A 19200-nucleotide genomic window follows, 5' to 3' on the forward strand; every position below is an offset into this window, starting at 1 on the left:
TTTGATCAGATGATAATTTTTATACATATTGTCCTACTCCAAGCTGTATAGGCTTGAGAGCCAACTACCAATTAAGTAAATCAGGTGATGTGCATCTCTGTAATGAGGAGGGGTGTGGTGTAATGACATCAACACCCTATATAGGTGTGCTTAATTATTAGTTAACTTCCTTTCCTTTGGCAAAATGGGTCAGAAGAGAAATTTGACAGGCTCTGAAAAGTCCAAAATTGTGAGATGTCTTTCAGAGAGATGCAGCAGTTTTGAAATTGCCAAACATTTGAAGCTTGATCACTGAACAATCAAGCGTTTTTTTGGTAAATAGCCAACAGGGTCGCAAGAAGTCTGTTGGGCAAAAAAGGCACAAAATAACTGCCCATGAATTGAGGAAAATTAAGCGTGAAGCTGCCAAGATGCCATTTGCCAATAGATTGGCCATATTTCAGAGCTGCAATGTTACTGGAGTATCAAAAAGCACAAGGTGTGCCATACTCAGGGACATGGCCAAGGTATGGAAGGCTGAAAAATGACCACCTTTGAACAAGAAACATAAGATAAAATGTCAAGACTGGGTCAAGAAATATCTTAAGACTGATTTTTCAAAGGTTTTATGGACTGATGAAATGAGAGTGACTCTTGATGAGCCAGATGGATGGGGGAGAGGCTGGATCAGTAAAGGGCAGAGAGCTCCACTCCGACTCAGATGCCAGCAAGGTGGAGGTGGGGTACTGGTATGGGCTGGTATCAGCAAAGATGAACTTGTGGGACCGTTTCAGGTTGAGGATGGAGTGAAGCTCAACTCCCAGACCTACTTTCAGTTTCTGGAAGAGAACTTCTTCAAGCAGTGGTACAGGAAGAAGTCGGTATCGTTCAAGAAAAACATGATTTTCATGCAGGACAATGCTCCATCACATGCATCCAACTACTTCACAGCGTGGCTGGCCAGTAAAGGTCTAAAAGATGAAAAAATAATGACATGACCCCCTTCTTCACCTGATCTGAACTCAATAGAGAACCTGTGGTCCCTCATAAAATGTGAGATCTACAGGGAGGGAAAACAGTACACCTCTCGGAACAGTGTCTGGGAGGCTGTGGTAGCTGCTGCACGCAATGTTGATCATAAACAGATCAAGCAACTGACAGAATCTATGGATGGTAGGGAGTTGAGTGTCATCATAAAGAAAGGTGGCTATATTGGTCACTAATTTTTTGGGGTTTTGTTGTTGCGTGTCACAAATGTTTATTTCTAAATTTTGTGCAGTTATATTGGTTCACCTGGTAAAAATAAACAAGTGAGATGGAAATATATTTGGTTTTTATTAAGTTGCCTAATAATTCTGCACAGTAATAGTTACCTGCACAAACAGATATCCTCCTAAGATAGCCAAATCTAAAAAAAAACACTCCAACTTCCAAAAATATTAAGCTTTGATATTTATGAGTTTTTTGGGTTGATTGAGAACATAGATGTTGATCAATAATAAAAAAAATCCTCTAAAATACAACTTGCCTAATAATTCTGCACACAATGTATATCATCAGTGATTTTAAAGTTATTCAAAAATAAATAAATTGTTAATAAATTAATAAATTGTTATTAAATAAAGTGTCTCCTATTATTATTAATATTATTTAATTATTTAATAATTATTAATCATGTTAAGGACCTACAACTCTTCCCTTCACCTCGCCAAACAGACCTACTTCACCACCCTGATCTCCTCACTAGCCAACAATCCAAAAAAGCTCTTTGATACCTTTCACTCCCTCCTCAGTCCCAAAGCACAGACCCCTATCACAGACCTTCATGCTGATGACCTGGCCTCGTATTTCACAGAGAAAATAGAAAACATCCGCTGAGAGTTCAGCTCCCAGACACCAAGCTTTGTGAATCCTATCCCTCCCCATATCCCATCCAGCTCACTTTCCACATTTCACCCAGTCACAGAGGAGGAAGTCTCCAGGCTCCTCTCTTCTTCTCGTTCTACCACTTGCCCTACTGATCCCTTTCCCTCACACCTACTCCAGACACTCTCTCCGGTTGTCACCACTCACATAAATAAAATCTTCAATCTCTCTCTCTCTTCTGGTATTTTCCCTTCCTCCCTCAAACACTCTATCATTACTCCATTATTAAAAAAAACCTTCCCTTGATCCGTCCTGCACAAGCAACTACAGACCAGTCTCCAATCTCTCCTTCATCTCTAAACTCTTGGAGCGCCTGGTCTACTCTCGTCTCACCCGCTACCTTTCCACTCACTCTCTTCTAGATCCTTTACAGTCTGGCTTCCGCCCTTTACACTCAACAGAAACTGCCCTTGTCAAAGTGACCAATGACCTATTGACAGCAAAACGTAATGGTGACCACTCTCTGCTTATTCTTCTTGACCTTTCTGCTGCCTTCGACACTGTTGACCACCATCTCCTTCTCTCTATGCTCCATTCTATCGGCCTAAAGGACACTGTTCTTTCCTGGTCCTCTTCCTATCTTTCCGGCCGCTCATTCAGCGTATCATTTGCTGGCTCCACATCTTCTCCTCTTCCTCTCACTGTTGGGGTCCCTCAAGGTTCAGTCCTTGGCCCTCTTCTTTTCTCCCTGTACACTGCCCCAATTGGACAGACCATCAGCAGATTTGGCTTTCAGTACCATCTTTATGCTGATGACACACAGCTATACACCTCATCCCCTGAGCTCACCCCCGCTGTACTACAGAACACAAGTGACTGCCTGACTGCAGTTTGCAACATCATGTCTGCTCTCTATCTGAAACTTAACCTTTCCAAAACTGAACTTCTGCTTTTCCCTCCATCTCACAACCTTCCTAAACCTGACATCTCCCTCTCTGTGTGTGGCACAACGATAAGTCCTAGGCCGCAGGCCCGCTGTTTGGGTGTTATACTTGACATCGATCTCTCCTTCACCTCCCACATACAATCTCTTGCCCGCACCTGCCGCTTTCACCTCAAGAACATCTCTAGAATCCGCCCCTTTCTCACAATGGAAACAACAAAAACCCTCACCGTGGCCCTGATCCACTCTCGCCTTGACTACTGTAACTCTCTATTAATTGGTCTCCCCCTAACTAGACTCTCCCCTCTACAGTCCATCCTTAATGCAGCAGCCAGGGTCACCTATCTGGCTAACCGCTTCTCGGATACCTCTGCTCTTTGCCAGTCGTTGCACTGGTTGCCCATATATCACAGGATCCAATTCAAACTGCTTGTTCTCACCCACAAAGCTCTCCACAGTGCAGCACCCCCCTACATCTCCACCCTCCTCTCTGTCTATTATCCCACCCGTTCTCTACGCTCTGCAAATGACTTTCAACTAACATCCACACTAATTCGAACCTCCCACTCCCGAATCCATGACTTCTTCCGAGCTGCACCAAACCTCTGGAACGCTCTACCCCAAGAAGTTAGGACAAATCACAACTTACTCAGCTTCAGACGCTCCCTAAAAACGCATCTTTTTAGGGCGGCCTATCACACTCCCTAGCCAAACTAATTTCACCTAATCCCTCTACAACTTCTCAGAACATAACCCCACGTCAAACTCCATGGCACCCAAATGCATCTCAAGGCTCTGGCCAACTGGTCCAGGAAGCCATTATCTATCCCCCATGAGATGGCTGGATTGTTATTGTAAATAAGCACTTGTACCTTGCCTCTCCCCCCATATCTCATTGTAGATTGTAAGCTCTAACGAGCAGGGTTGCCATTTTTCCCTTTAAATATTGTATCTTCTATAATTGTTACTTGTTTGTATATGTTTATGTATATGATATGTATATGTATATGAGCCTCCTGAATTGTAAAGCGCTGCGGAATATGTTGGCGGTATAGAAATAAAGATTATTATTATTATAATGTTAAAAATGGACAGCACACAAACTGCCTCTAGATGGCAACATTTGCTGTCGGTTTTTTTTTTACGGACCCATAAACTTGTATGGATATTTATGATCTGTGTCTCGTATCAAGAATGGACATGTCTCTTAATTTGCAGACCGCACTGTAAGCTAAAAATCACAGACATGTGAACAGTTACATAGACTATAATGGATACATGTTCTATCTGTGAAAAATAGGATCGCTCGTGGAAATGAAAGGGTTAACACCATGCTGCCATGCAGGAACAAAAACTTCAAAGGTACATTGAAGATCAAAAGTTATTTTTTTATTCTACGCGTTTATGAGCAGGAAAGTTCCTTCTTCAGAACTAAATCACAGAAGCCCTGAAGAAGGAACTTTTCTGCTCCGAAACGCGTAGAATAAAAAAATACTTTTGATCCTCAATGAACAATTTGAAGTTTTTGTTCCTGCACCGCAGAGCAGTGTTAACCCTTTCATTTCCACAACTGATCCTAATTATCTTCTATGGGGATTGTGGCAGCCGAATAGTCTATATTCATTTGTCTATAGTAATTGTAACTTTCACAACTACCTCAGCTGAAAGACGCTCGCCCCAACAGAATTTTACCCCCACCCGAGTAAGACACTTTCTGTGCCTTTTTGCCTTTTCAGTTCCTACACAATCTATTCATGAAAAACACAGATGGAACACTTACAATATTCACAGATGTCTGAACGAGACCTTAAAGTGGTTGCCCAAGCTACTTACAAAAGACTGCAGTCACTGTATGTGTCACTCTATGTGCCTGCAGAGCTGCAGACTTATCCAATGCCAACAGTCAAGCCGAGAGGTCATGTACCCATCCTTGAGTATGTGATATTCATATTCCAGGGCACATTCCAACTAGACTTGTACAGCTTTGCTTAGTACAAGTGAGTTGTGTGAGACCGTGCACGTCTAGTTGCAATTTGGCCAGGAGTATGCATATTGCATACTTGAAGTTGCATGACCGCTTGGTCTCGTCATGGGCACCAGAGAATCCTCTCAGCGCTCTCTGTTTGCAATGTGAGGATTCACAAGTCTGAAGTTACATAGATCGACTTTTATAAAAGCATTTAAGCCCCCATATATATTAGACTAATATTGATCTAGATCGATGGGTTCAGACGACACTCTAATGTCTATGGGGTCCCGGACAATGGATTGTTTCAAGAATTCAAGATTTGGCATCTCTGATTTCGAATTGGCGAACCTTTTGTGCTCTATGTCTTAAGCCGCCTCTAGACATGTCTGGTAGTGGCTGTCTCATAGTAAACATAGGAGCGCTCCTGTGTATGTGAGAGTTGGCCATGCCAAACAGCTCTCCGTTTAACAGCCAGCTGTTTATGGCAGGCTTTATACTGTGAATTTGTCATGCACGGTGCAGATCCACGTTTACGGATCACTACTTGTTTGGACTCCGTACACACTTCCAACAAGCAACCTGGTTTCTGTAAGTAGCTCTGTTCTGTCAGGCATCGGTTGTTTTATTCATCTCTGCTTCTGGCACTTTAGGAGTTAATGCCTCCTGGAGCAGTGGCTAGCTTCTCAGTGAACCAGGTTTGCTAATCACCATTTCCAGCTGGTCTCCTCCTACTTGAATCTGGGGAGTGTTCTGTACCATCGCGGACAATAGTTTCTGCTTTCAGCTGCGTAATCCCGGCGTCGAGGCATTCCTCTATTTCAGGGGTGGGGAACCTTTTTTCTGCCGGGGGCCATTTGGAAATTTCTACCAACCTTCGGGGGCCGCACAAAATTATCAACTTAAAAATGTACCTAATATATTTGGTCAAACAATTAACTCACTGTGGTGGCTGGAGCTTCTACTCTTTGGTGCAGCTGTAATATTAGGCGATATTGATCTTGTTGCTTTTCACAACTGCTTTTCCAGATTTGAGTTGGCTGGGACTGCTGTATATACATCACAGAGGAGGGTTGGGAGGAATATAGATCACTGGGGAGGCTGGGGGCATATACATCAAGTGGGTACATACATCAATGGGGGATACATACATCATTGATGGGGAGCACAGACATAGCTGGGGGGCATAAACATTGCTGTGGACGGCTGGGAGGAATATACATCACTAGGGAAGCTGCAGGGCACAGACTTCACTGGGGGTATATACAGATCACAGGGTTGCACAGACATAGCTGGGGGGTACAAACATTGCTGGGGTTATATACATAGACGGGGGCAGAGAGCCCTGGGGGATGCCAGAGGGACAAAGACAGCCCTGGGGGCACAGAGAATGATGGGAGAGGCTGGAGGCACAGACAAACCTGGGGAACGCTGGGGGCACAAATGGCACAGAGAAGGATGGGAGAGACTGAAGGCACAGACAGACCTGGGAGAGGCTCGGGGCACAGAGATCACTGGGGAGACTGGGGGGGGCACAGATCACTGGGGAGACTGGGGGGGCACATATCACTGGGGAGGGCACACAGATCACTGGAGAGACTGGGGGGGCACAGGTCACTGGGGAGACTGGGGGGGCACAGATCACTGGGGAGACTGGGGGGGCACAGGTCACTGGGGAGACTGGGGGGGCACAGATCACTGGGGAGACTGGGGGGGGCACAGATCACTGGGGAGACTGGGGGGCACAGATCACTGGGTAGACTGGGGGGGCACAGATCATTGGGGAGACTGAGGGGGCACAGATCACTGGGAGGGGGCACAGATCACTGGGGAGACTGGGGGGCACAGATCACTGAGGAGACCGGGGGGGCACAGAGCACTGGAGGTACAGAGCGCTGGAGGCACAGACAAACCAGGGGGACGCTGGGGGCACAAATGGCACAGAGAAGGATGGGAGAGGCTGAAGGCGCAGACAGACCTGGGAGAGGCTCGGGGCACAGAGATCACTGGGGAGACTGGGGGGGCACAGATCACTGGGGAGACTGGGGGGGGCACAGATCACTGGGGAGACTGGGAGGGCACAGATCACTGGGGAGGGCACACAGATCACTGGAGAGACTGGGGGGGCACAGGTCACTGGGGAGACTGGGGGTGCACAGATCACTGGGGAGACTGGGGGGGGCACAGATCACTGGGGTGACTGGGGGGGCACAGATCACTGGGTAGACTGGGGGGGCACAGATCATTGGGGAGACTGAGGGGTAACATATCACTGGGAGGGGGCACAGATCACTGGGAGGGGGCACAGATCACTGGGGAGACTGGGGGGCACAGATCACTGAGGAGACCGGGGGGGGGCACAGAGCACTGGAGGTACAGAGCGCTGGGGGCACAGGCAGACACGGGTGAGCTTGGAGGTAGTTAGAGAACTGGGGGAGGCTGGGATCACTGAGCGCTGGAGGTGGCTGCGGGCACGAAGAGCTCTGCCGCCGGGCACAGAGAGGAGCAGCCGCTTCCGGGCACAAACAGCCGCCGCGCACAGAGAGCCACCGCAACCGCCGGTCACAGGAAGCCGCAACTGCCAGGCACAGGGAGCCGCAACCGCCGGGCACAGGGAGCCGCTGCAACCGCCGGGCACAGGGAGCCGCCGCAGCCGCCAGGCAGATGGAGAGCCGCTGCCTGGCACAGTAAGACCTGGGAGATGATTGGCAGTCAATCCTCTCCTGTTTGATTTTAGCGCACCTCACGCCGAACCCACCTGCAAAGTACGTCCTCACATAGGCAGTGCCAGCGTGGGGACGTAGTCTTTCAGGTATAGGAAATGCAGCGTTCAGCATTGAACGCGCTGTGTGGGCTTTTAAAGGGCCAGAAGCCACCAGGATGCGGCTGCCGCCCCAGCACTGCAGTCCCCGGGAATCAGCCCGGGGGCCACAGAAAAAGTCGCTGTTTGAAAATTCCCTAGTGTGAATTACTGCTACCCCTTTTGGTTTTTTCCCTCAGGTGTCATTTTGTCTCTTCTCTGTGGTCATTTGTGGTGTGAATGTGTTTCAGTTTATCCCCTCGTCTGTGTTTTTGGGAGGTTGTTATTTTGTGTCCTGCCCATCCCAGGGTTGGTGGTCCAAGGAGAGGTATTAGGGCAGGGCCGGACAGGAGACAGAGCCAAGGTGGTGACCTGGACTTCCCTACCATCAAGGGTACCTCTATGGTCAGGGTGAGCACAGAGCCCACCATCTTAGGGCTAGCTTAGCACCCCCTGACAGAATTCCTGTGATCTAAAGTGAAATCTCTCATCTATAGTACGTAGTCTATGTATAAATTACCTCTCTTCCATCCCTTGATGATAAATACTCTGGATTATCAGGGTCAGCACATCGGAGATAAGACAAATAATCCTCCGAAAGGCTCTCCAGCTCATCATGGCTGCAGTTCTCCAAGATATCGGCAGGGAAGGCCATTCCTGAAAGTAAAACCAAACATACATCACATGTAAAGAAAAATCTAATAAGTGATATACTTAAATCAAAATAACTTGTACACAGGTTGTTACAAAAACTCTATATACAATGTACAATGGATGAGACGTCCCTCTTATGGGGTCACTAGAAAATTTAATCTAGATGATCACCCACTCCACGGAAGGAAATCCAAGAAATGAAACGAAAGTGGGGGCAAACAAGTGCAAGGTCATACATGTCACTGGAGTCTGATTTTACCAAGCCCTCTATGTACTCTATGTGTGTCGGCACAGAAAGTATTAGGCATTTTTTCTTTTGGTATAACGAGACTTAGGCGGGCTTTGCACACTACGACATCGCAGGTGCGATGTCGGTGGGGTCAAATTGAAAGTGACGCACATCCGGCATCGCATGCGACATCGCAGTGTGTAAAGCCTAGATGATACGATTAATGAGCGCAAAAGCGTCGTAATCGTATCATCGGTGCAGCGTCGGCGTAATCCATAATTACGCTGACGCGACGGTCCGATGTTGTTCCTCGCTCCTGCGGCAGCACACATCGCTGTGTGTGAAGTCGCAGGAGCAAGAAACATCTCCTACCGGCATCACCGCAGCTTCCGTAGGATATGCGTAAGGGTGGAGGTGGGCGGGATGTTTACATCCTGCTCATCTCCGCCCCTCCGCTTCTATTGGCCGCCTGCCGTGTGACGTCACAGTGATGCCGCACGACCCGCCCCCTTAATAAGGAGGCGGGTCGCCGGCTAGAGCGACGGTCGCAGGGCAGGTGAGTGCATGTGAAGCCGGCGTAGCGATAATTTTCGCTACGCCAGCTTTCACAAGATATTGTACCTGCGACGGGGGCGGGGACTATCGCGTGTGACATCGCAGCATCGGCTTGCGATGTCGCAATGTGCAAAGCCCGCCTTAGGGTTCACTCACATCTGCGTATAAATACCCTGAGCACAACCTGGTAAAAAATTGGATTCACTCGCACCAATGTTATTCAATAAGTCAGTGCTATTCTGCGATTTTTTCCTAAGCTGTATTAGGAAAGAGGAAAAAATTGCAGCATGCTTCGTATGGTCGCGTAAAACGGCCAAGGAAAGTCTATGGGTGCGAGAAAAAAAAATCAGTCGTCACACGGACCATCCATATGCCGTCCAATTTTTACTGATAGATTACCATTTTGTAGCATAGGACTGTGTAAATGGTTCTGTAAATGGTTGTTGATTGCTAGTAGGGAGAAAGGATGGAGGATAGGGGTGGTAGTGACGGTGAGGAAAGTCTTTTTAGATTGTGATGCCACCTGTGGTCCGCGGCCAGAGATGGGCCGCTGCTGTGAGTGCTGCTCTCCAGGGCTGATGGTGAAGGTCGCAGCCGGGATGGTGTCGCTCCCCACTGGCAGAGCGGGGTTACCCAGGGGAGGATGATGGAAGAGGAAGGGGGTGGTGGTAGTCCCCATTGGCAAATGAGATGCAGAGGCAGGGGCTGCGGTTCCAGGTCTTTTACTCACTGGTAGTTCAGGCGCTGCCCCAGAGTACCGGTCTCTGCCACGATGGGCTCCAGCCGATCCCGGATAGTCGGCAGTCACCACTGATGCCCGTGGAAGTCTTTCTAGTGAAGTGTCTCCCAGTTGTTATTCGGAACCTGGGCCGAGCCTCCAGCTCCAAGCCACAGGCCCCACAAAGAAAGAGAAACACTCGACTCCTGTTGTCTATGCGAGATGTTATCCCAACTGTGCCCAGGAAAGTCTGCTCTAGTGAGATGGTTGCGCCTACTTCTTACCCCAAGTGGTGCCCGCCCCCAGTGGTTGTTCTAGCGACTGGGGAAGTCCCATGCTTCGTGATGGCTAACCACCCTGTCTGCCCTAGTCCAACCCCTGTGGGAAAGCACCTTATTGTTTTGTGTGTGTTGTTTTGTGAAGGCACCGGCAGTTAACCCCGTCCTAACCCGGGATGGATATTACCGCTTAAAGGAGTTGTAATACCCTGTGGTGCCTGAAGCCCACGATCGCCACACTAGCTGCTAAGAAAAAATACTCATGTTATATGGAGAAAAAAAATCGCATAGCACTCTCATGACAAATGGAATACCAAACAGATTTAACTTGTCCAACTTTTCTGGATAAAAATCAGAGCGATTTTTACACACAGATGTAAGCGAATGTGGCGCCCCTGACCTGGTCAGGCACCACAGAGTATTGCACCCATGCGGGGACAATGCCTCCAGGTAATCTCCAAAGGCCAGGATGAGGTGCACACACAAACACATAGTGACCAGGTCTCCCACATCACTAGAGGGGACCCTTGGGTAGCCAGTAGGGGTTAACTTTCAATTCCCAGCAAGGGGTGTGCTCCGAGGCTGGTTGCTAGGAAGCAGGGCAGAGAGGAAGTGAGGGAAGTCGGGAGCTGGAGGTTGAGGTGTGTGGAAGGGAGCAGAGGGGCTCTCGTGTAAGACAGGTCCTGAGGAGTGCAGTAGCTGAAAGCGGGGGAGAAAGGGCACCGTGGGTCGGCCTGAAAGACATCCAGAGAGAGGGGTGGCTGAGTACGGAGATCCTGGTATCCGAGCACGCAAGGGGAAACAGATCCCCAGTACGGGCAGCAAATCATCCAGAGCTGCTTAACCTACAGGTGGGGGGGGTACTTCATGCCCTCACCACGACTACACAGAGCTCGAGCCAAGCAGCAATCACCAGGCCCATAAGGGGACAGGGCCAGAAGCCATCCCACCAAGGCCACGCTGCCGGCAGACGGGCCAGAGAGAGGGGAGCAGGGTAGTAACAGCTTCCCTGGAGGAGTCCTACCACGCTTCAGGCAAGGGATCCTCCCAAACAGAAAGAGTGCAAGGAGGGCGAGTGGACAGCTACCCTCAGAACGGCCTCCTGGAATTCCTGGTTCCACCTGGTTATCACAGTGTCACCCGGGCATCTCACCGTGACCTCTAAACAGTGAGTAAACACGTTAAAAGACTACTTGGACTGTGTTTGAGTCATTCTGCGACCTGTGGTCCCACACACATACACAGGGGCCTGGGGCTTGCCTCACTCTCAGGAGGCTATTATACTGACTGCACCCACCATCAGCCCCAGGCATCCCTTAACCTGCAGTGGTGGTCCTCACTGACCGCAATTCTGAGAGTGGCGTCACGGCAAATCCCAAAACGAAGGTTCCCTACCTGTGACCCGACCGTTCCATCCCGTGGAGTCCCTAAGGGTAGTACCCTGCTGCACCGCACCTGAAGGGCTCCACAGATCTGGCGTCACGAACAGGATTTGGACTAGACCTGTTCAGACAGGTGACCGTGTGCCTCAGAGGTCCGACCGCAAAAATTGAACCGCCGCCATATTGCCATCTTCAAAAGCGCGCGCTGCAGCCCGCGCGAGGGAGAAGAGCACCGCCCACGAAGAGGTGTGGCCGCCCCAGAATCCCCACAATTCAGAGAGCGTACTGACCCAGGAAGTGGAAAAGGGAGCGCGCAGATTTTTTGAAGAAAAATGGACGCTGCAGGAGGTAATGCCCCTGGTCAGGGCGACGCAGCCCAAGCGATGCCAGCCCCCGTCGCGCTGGACGCAGCAGCGCCTGGTGCCAGTGCCGCGGTCGCAGCTGCGCCGGCCGAAATCTCCCCCATAATGCCAGTTTCCTTACTGTATGTCCCAGGAGCGCAATGGCTGCCCCAATACGCCGGTAAAATAGACACGCTGACCGGGTTTAAGAAGAAGATCAACACCCTGCTAGACATGCACGCGATGACTGGTAAGCAGAGGGCCGCTGTGGTGCTGGGACAATTGACTGGAGCAGCAGAATTGGAAGCTGAGTCCTGGACCAATGATGACCGGGGCTCTGTTGAGACCATCTTTGCCAAACTAGCAGCTGCTTTTGAACACCGCACAGAGGGAGAGCTGAGGACCGACTTCTATAACTGCCATCAGAAGCCCCAAGATAGTATAAGAGACTATGCCCTCAGGCTGCAGGCTGCACTACGGGCTCTCAAGCTGGTGGACCCTGTCAGTGATCAGGAAGGAAACCGGATGATGAAGGAACAATTCTTGCGGGGCCTGCGCTCTCCTGAGGATGGGAAGCAGATGAAGCTGTGGTCCCTGGAACACCCTGACGTGGACTTTGCCATTCTGAAAGACAGGGCAGTGAAAGCACTCCATCCTCCTGTGGACACAGACCCCGTCGCACCAGCATGGCCTGCCAGTTCCACGGCTGCAGGAGCGGAATCCTCCTCGCAGGCCCTGATAACTGCAAAAGGACTCAACACGCCAGCAGAGACCATAAATACACTATCCTCCCAGGTGCAACAGCTCACTAAGGACGTCGCACAAATCCTGAAAGCAATGCAGTTGCCCTCAGACACCAAAGTCCCTCATCGGATCCTGCTAGCTGACAGCCCAGAGGACGTCCCGTGGATGCGGAGGAGAAGAGGTCCTACAACCCGAGGCAGGAGCAGTGATCGCTATGACTCATCTGGACAACCCATCTGTCGTCGTTGCCAGGAGGCAGGTCACTATGCAAGGGCTTGCCCTTTAAACGAGCCAAACCTGGGGCCGAAGGCCAGTCCTCAGGATTAAGAAGATCAGGCCCAGGTCGCTGCCGTGATCAGTACGTGGGTGGACGTCCTGTCCTGTCCATCGTCCTGGATGGGATCCCTACCCCGGCATTATTGGACACCGGCTCTCAGGTAACTACGATCCCGTATGTCCTTTATCGTAGGTTTTGGTCGGACGACGAACTCCGACCCCCGGACCCCTCCCTCACCATCTATGCTGCCAACGGACAACCTATAGGCCAGATTGGAGTCAAAGAGGTAACCATAAAGGTGGGAAGGCAGGAAATGAAGGGACAAGGACTGATTGTTGTGGACACTGATATTAGAGAAAGGAACCCGCAAATGATTTTAGGCACTAATGTCATAGAAAATTGCCTAGGGGAAGTGTTGTTGTTGCTTCACCAGATTGTTGAAGGTGCTGAGGGCAGGTCGCAAAGAGCCTTGCAAAAGGAGATCCGAATCATTCTGAGGAAGCAACAGGTAAAACAGACTGGCGGTGAGATTGGTAGTGTACGGGTGATGGATGCTAACCCCATTGTGATACCCCCACGGAGTGAAATGATGATGTGGTGTAGAGCAGCGGTAGGTCTCAGAGGACAAGATTACCAGGCTGTACTAGAGCCCACTCATTCAGACCACTGGCCCACGATTCTGACAGCCAGGGGGGTAGTTGATGTACACAAGGGACGAGTGCCTGTACGAGTGTTGAACTGTGGGGAGGAGGAAGCCAGACTACCAAGGTACGCTACCATAGCCAAACTGTTTACATGCTCAGATGACGCCATAACACCTGTAGGTCCCCTGACACAAGCTGACTCAACAGAGGATGAGACCTCCCAAAAGCAGTTAGAGGACTGGTGCCAGAAACTACACGTGGGGACTGACTCTACACCCGTCTACCAGAAACATGGGGTTTACAGGGTCGTGCAGGAATACGAGCAGGTCTTTAGTAAGAACCCACTAGACTTTGGTAGGATCAAAGGGGTGCAACATCACATACCCACAGGCAGTCATCCTCCCATTAAGGAAAGACATAGGCCTATTCCACCAGCCCATTACCAGCGCACAAAGGACATGCTGAAGGACATGAGGAAGGCAGGAGTCATAAGGGACAGTTGCAGCCCCTGGGCGGCCCCCCTGGTCCTGGTGAGAAAGAAGGATGGCACGATGAGGATGTGTGTGGATTACAGACGGATAAATCAGATAACACACAAGGATGCCCACCCTTTGCCAAGGATAGAGGAATCCCTCGCTGCCTTAAAAACCTCCAACTACTTTTCTACCCTAGATCTTACTAGTGGCTACTGGCAAGTATCTGTAGCAGAGGAAGATCGGGAGAAGACGGCCTTCACCACCCCAATGGGCCTCTGTGAGTTCAACAGCATGCCATTTGGACTCTGCAATGCCCCCGGGACCTTCCAGAGGCTTATGGAATGCTGCCTAGGGCACCTCAACTTTGAGACCGTCCTGCTCTACCTGGATGATGTCATCGTGTACTCCAAGACCTACGAGGACCACCTGAAACACCTGGCTGAAGTCTTTGAAGCGCTATCCCGATATGGAATGAAGCTGAAACCATCCAAGTGCCATTTACTGAAGCCAAAGGTCCAGTACCTAGGTCACGTGGTCAGTGCAGAAGGAGTAGCACCGGACCCAGAGAAGGTCACAGTCATCCAGGAATGGCCCACACCTACTACCGTTCGGGAGGTACGTCAGTTCCTTGGCTTGGTAGGCTACTACAGAAGGTTCATCAAGGGCTACACGAAAATGGCAGCGCCTTTGCAAGAGCTCCTGGTAGGCCACCCAAAGAAGAAAGGAAAGATCTCCGGCCCGCCATTTCACTGGGGAGAAGCAGAAGAACACTCCTTCAGACAAATGAAAGGGGCCTTGACGGGTGAAGAGATCCTAGCCTACCCTGACTACGGTCTGCCATTCGTACTGTACACAGATGCCAGTAATGTGGGACTGGGAGCAGTGCTTTCACAGGTGCAGGGAGGCAAAGAGCGTGTGATTGCTTACGCCAGCAGGAAGCTCAGGCCTACTGAAAGAAACCCAGAAAATTATAGCTCATTTAAGCTAGAGTTCCTGGCCATGGTATGGGCTATCACAGAGCGGTTCAAACACTACCTGGCAGCCACCAAATTCACTGTCTTCACGGACAACAACCCCCTGACCCACTTGGATACTGCTAAATTGGGTGCCATGGAGCAGCGTTGGGTAGCCCGACTGGCGAATTATGACTTTACTGTCAAGTATCGAGCTGGCCGCAAGAACGGCAACACAGATGCTCTGTCCAGGATGCCTCACCTAGCAGACGAGGGTGAAGATGTAGATGATCTTGAAGAGATTGAGCTGCCAGCGTTCCATCGCCATGGAGCAAAACAGTGTCGGCAGTTGCGTGCCAACCGCCAAGAGGTGACCCTGAACCCACTACCTCACTACAATTGGAAGGAGACCCAGGAAAATGATCCAGCGGTAGGCTTGGTAAAGAAACTGATCAACCAGCCTGGCGCCAGCCTTGACAAAGGAGCCCCACCTGAGGCACAGTACCTATGGAAGGAGAGGGGTCGATTATTCATCTATCAAGACAAACTTTACAGGAGCATCATTGACCCGAGGACGCATGAGAAGGTGTGGCAAGTGATTGTACCACAGAAGGATACGAGGATGGTGCTAGAAGCCTATCACAATGGTGCAGGCCACTTTGGTTGGAAGAAACTGGAGGCCCTACTTAAAGTAAGATTCTACTGGGTGGGCATGAGATCTGCCCTAGAGAAGTGGTGTCGAAACTGCGGGCCCTGCAATCTTAGAAGAAAAGACCAGCCCAGCCAGAGAGCACCACTCCAGCCAATCCAAACTAAACGGCCCCTGGAGATCGTGGCCCTGGACCATGTAAAGTTGGCACCCAGCAGACAAGGCTACAACTACGCTCTCACTATGGTTGACCACTACTCCAGATTCCTGGTGGTAGTACCAGTCAAGGACTTGACCGGTCAGACTGCAGCCAAAGCATTCCAGACACATTTCTGTCGACCACATGGCTATCCAGACCAAGTGCTCACTGACCAAGGACCAGCCTTTGAAGCTGAAGTGTTTAAGGAGTTTTGTAACCTTTACGGCTGCAAGAAGATCCGTACCACACCTTACCATCCTCAGACCAATGGCATGTGTGAGAAAATGAACCACATCATTCTCGACCTTCTGAAGACTCTCCCATTAGAAGAACGAAGTCGGTGGCCGGAAAAACTGCCCGATCTAGTGGACATGTATAACAACATCCCTGTGAGTTCCACGAACTGCACACCGGCATACCTGATGAGGGCCAGACCAGGGAGATTGCCAGTAGATCTGGAAATGGGAGTTGAGACCCCTGAAGACCATCTACAAGGTGCTGATTGGGATTCCAACCGCCAAGCCCAATACAAGAAAGTACAAGAGTGTGTGGAGCGAAGCCTGACTCAGCAGCGTGAGAAACAAGAAAAGGCCTACAATCGAAAAGCACCTGCTGTTCCTTTGATGCCAGGAGATATAGTTCTCAAGAGAAAGAGGAGACATCATAAACTTGACAATCACTGGGAAGAAGAACCCTATACTGTGTTACCATCGACGCTTAGCAATGAAAAGACATGCCGTATCAGCAAGGATGGAGGAAAAACAACAGCTGTCGTTTCTAGAGATCGCTTAAAGAAATGTCCTGAACAACTAAGAACCCCTGAAGAAAGTCCCAACCCTTTGCCAGTTCAAGAACCAAAAGAAAAGATGATCCATACTGTACTTGGAGATTTTCCAGCAAGTTGGCCTCAATACAATGGAGCAGTAGTTATTCCGGTTATTACATTCCCTCAATCTGGAGAAGTAAGAGACCCAGAAGAACCTGTTCAGAACCTGGAAGAGCCAAATGTAGCTGAAGCAGAAGACCACACACTGGTATCAATACCTAGTACACCTATTATTCACATTGAGACACATACATCGGGTGGGAGGATACAACCTCAGACAGGTGACAGTATAGTACTGCGTAGGTCAACCCGCAGCAACTTTGGTCAGCTCCCATTACGCTATAGAGAAAGTACAGTTTAGTTCAAAGTGACGGTATGAAATGTAATGTTTAACCTGTTTACAGTTAAGTAACGTTTAAGTGAAATGTGCCCACAAGGACTATTGTGAGACCTCTTTAAAATGTTTTCTTTGCACTAGTTCACGTGCACTTTAAAAAAAAATGGACCACCGGTTATGAACTGGCTTTAACCACAAACTTTTGCATTGTAAAAAGTTGCCTCCTTGGTATCAACCACAGAGTCTGCCTGTTAGGGGGCATGGCTCTGCACCAACAAGGGGGCACGCCTGTTTATGGGGCCTGCCCTCCAACACTCGGAAGCGGGTACGCCTGTTTATGGGGCCTACCTTACACCACTCTCCTCAGGAGAGGAAGATTGGAGGAAAGGTCTGGGGAATGTGATGGCCCAGCCTTGGTCACCAAAAGGACCGGCGACCTACCTCCTGGAGGTTTTTGGGTGGGGTTCGGACATGTGGGTGGTTGGTGGTGGAATGGTACCTGGTATGTTTAAATGTAAATAATTGCCTCTGTGTGGGAAAAGTTTGTATTTACCTTTTTTCTTTTCTCTTGTCTTTGCAGCCCGAGGACGTGCTGATGATAACTAAGGGGGAATGTGGCGCCCCTGACCTGGTCAGGCACCACAGAGTATTGCACCCATGCGGGGACAATGCCTCCAGGTAATCTCCAAAGGCCAGGATGAGGTGCACACACAAACACATAGTGACCAGGTCTCCCACATCACTAGAGGGGACCCTTGGGTAGCCAGTAGGGGTTAACTTTCAATTCCCAGCAAGGGGTGTGCTCCGAGGCTGGTTGCTAGGAAGCAGGGCAGAGAGGAAGTGAGGGAAGTCGGGAGCTGGAGGTTGAGGTGTGTGGAAGGGAGCAGAGGGGCTCTCGTGTAAGACAGGTCCTGAGGAGTGCAGTAGCTGAAAGCGGGGGAGAAAGGGCACCGTGGGTCGGCCTGAAAGACATCCAGAGAGAGGGGTGGCTGAGTACGGAGATCCTGGTATCCGAGCTTGCAAGGGGAAACAGATCCCCAGTACGGGCAGCAAATCATCCAGAGCTGCTTAACCTACAGGTGGGGGGGGTACTTCATGCCCTCACCACGACTACACAGAGCTCGAGCCAAGCAGCAATCACCAGGCCCATAAGGGGACAGGGCCAGAAGCCATCCCACCAAGGCCACGCTGCCGGCAGACGGGCCAGAGAGGGGAGCAGGGTAGTAACAGCTTCCCTGGAGGAGTCCTACCACGCTTCAGGCAAGGGATCCTCCCAAACAGAAAGAGTGCAAGGAGGGCGAGTGGACAGCTACCCTCAGAACGGCCTCCTGGAATTCCTGGTTCCACCTGGTTATCACAGTGTCGCCCGGGCATCTCACCGTGACCTCTAAACAGTGAGTAAACACGTTAAAAGACTACTTGGACTGTGTTTGAGTCATTCTGCGACCTGTGGTCCCACACACATACACAGGGGCCTGGGGCTTGCCTCACTCTCAGGAGGCTATTATACTGACTGCACCCACCATCAGCCCCAGGCATCCCTTAACCTGCAGTGGTGGTCCTCACTGACCGCAATTCTGAGAGTGGCGTCACGGCAAATCCCAAAACGAAGGTTCCCTACCTGTGACCCGACCGTTCCATCCCGTGGAGTCCCTAAGGGTAGTACCCTGCTGCACCGCACCTGAAGGGCTCCATACGAACCCTTAAGTGCAAGTCCATGTCTATCAAAAGCCATAAATTACATAAGTGAATGTAGTTTTACCCAACCCTGGTAACTAAACGAGTATCGATACCACTTGGTGATATATGTTCCCAACTACTGTTTATACTGTATGTTTTCAATGGAAACCCTAACAGATTAGGTACCAGGAACCAGGGGTTTCTCCCTATTGAAACAAACAAGCACGTTGGCCTAAGCTGAGTTAGCGTTTTGATGGCGAAAATCACTGAATTAGCTGTCAGACGAATACCAGACATAGGACACATAGGTTAGGAAGTGGAACTATTGCCATCTGAACAAACTGATACACAATTAGGGCAGGGGCAGACGGACGTATTTTCGGTCTGAGTGCGATCTGACAAAACATCGGATTGGCCTCTGACTAATGTTACATTTTTTCCTTGGACTTGTATGTGTGGAGAACAAAAACGCTGCATGTCCAAGTTTGATCTAATATTTGTATAGCATTTAGCAGTGCAAGCCTGTGGGTGCATGGAAAACGTTAGACTGCACTCCATGATGATATCTGAGTGCAGTCTGACTTCCGCTGACTTACAGAATGGAGATGTATCCCAATGACTATGGGATAGCAGGGAACCGGGGCTCCTTATCTGTGCCTCAAGCTACAGGGACCCTATGCTACCCCTAATCTCAGAGCTACTTC

General features: G+C 50.0%; 1 protein-coding gene across 4 annotated transcripts in view; it reads right to left on the reverse strand.

Moving 5' to 3' along the window:
* Positions 1 to 19200, reverse strand: part of FAM169A (family with sequence similarity 169 member A) — a 164008-nt gene that overhangs the window by 84338 nt on the left and 60470 nt on the right. For all 4 annotated transcript variants that reach the window (XM_075325404.1, XM_075325410.1, XM_075325416.1 and 1 more), the window contains exon 2: positions 8075 to 8211. In XM_075325404.1, coding sequence (XP_075181519.1) covers positions 8075 to 8209 — 135 coding nt within the window. In that variant the 5' untranslated portion in view covers positions 8210 to 8211. The remainder of the gene's footprint in view (positions 1 to 8074; positions 8212 to 19200) is intronic.

Source organism: Anomaloglossus baeobatrachus, chromosome 1 (assembly GCF_048569485.1).
Source record: "Anomaloglossus baeobatrachus isolate aAnoBae1 chromosome 1, aAnoBae1.hap1, whole genome shotgun sequence".
Lineage (NCBI taxonomy): Eukaryota > Metazoa > Chordata > Amphibia > Anura > Aromobatidae > Anomaloglossus > Anomaloglossus baeobatrachus.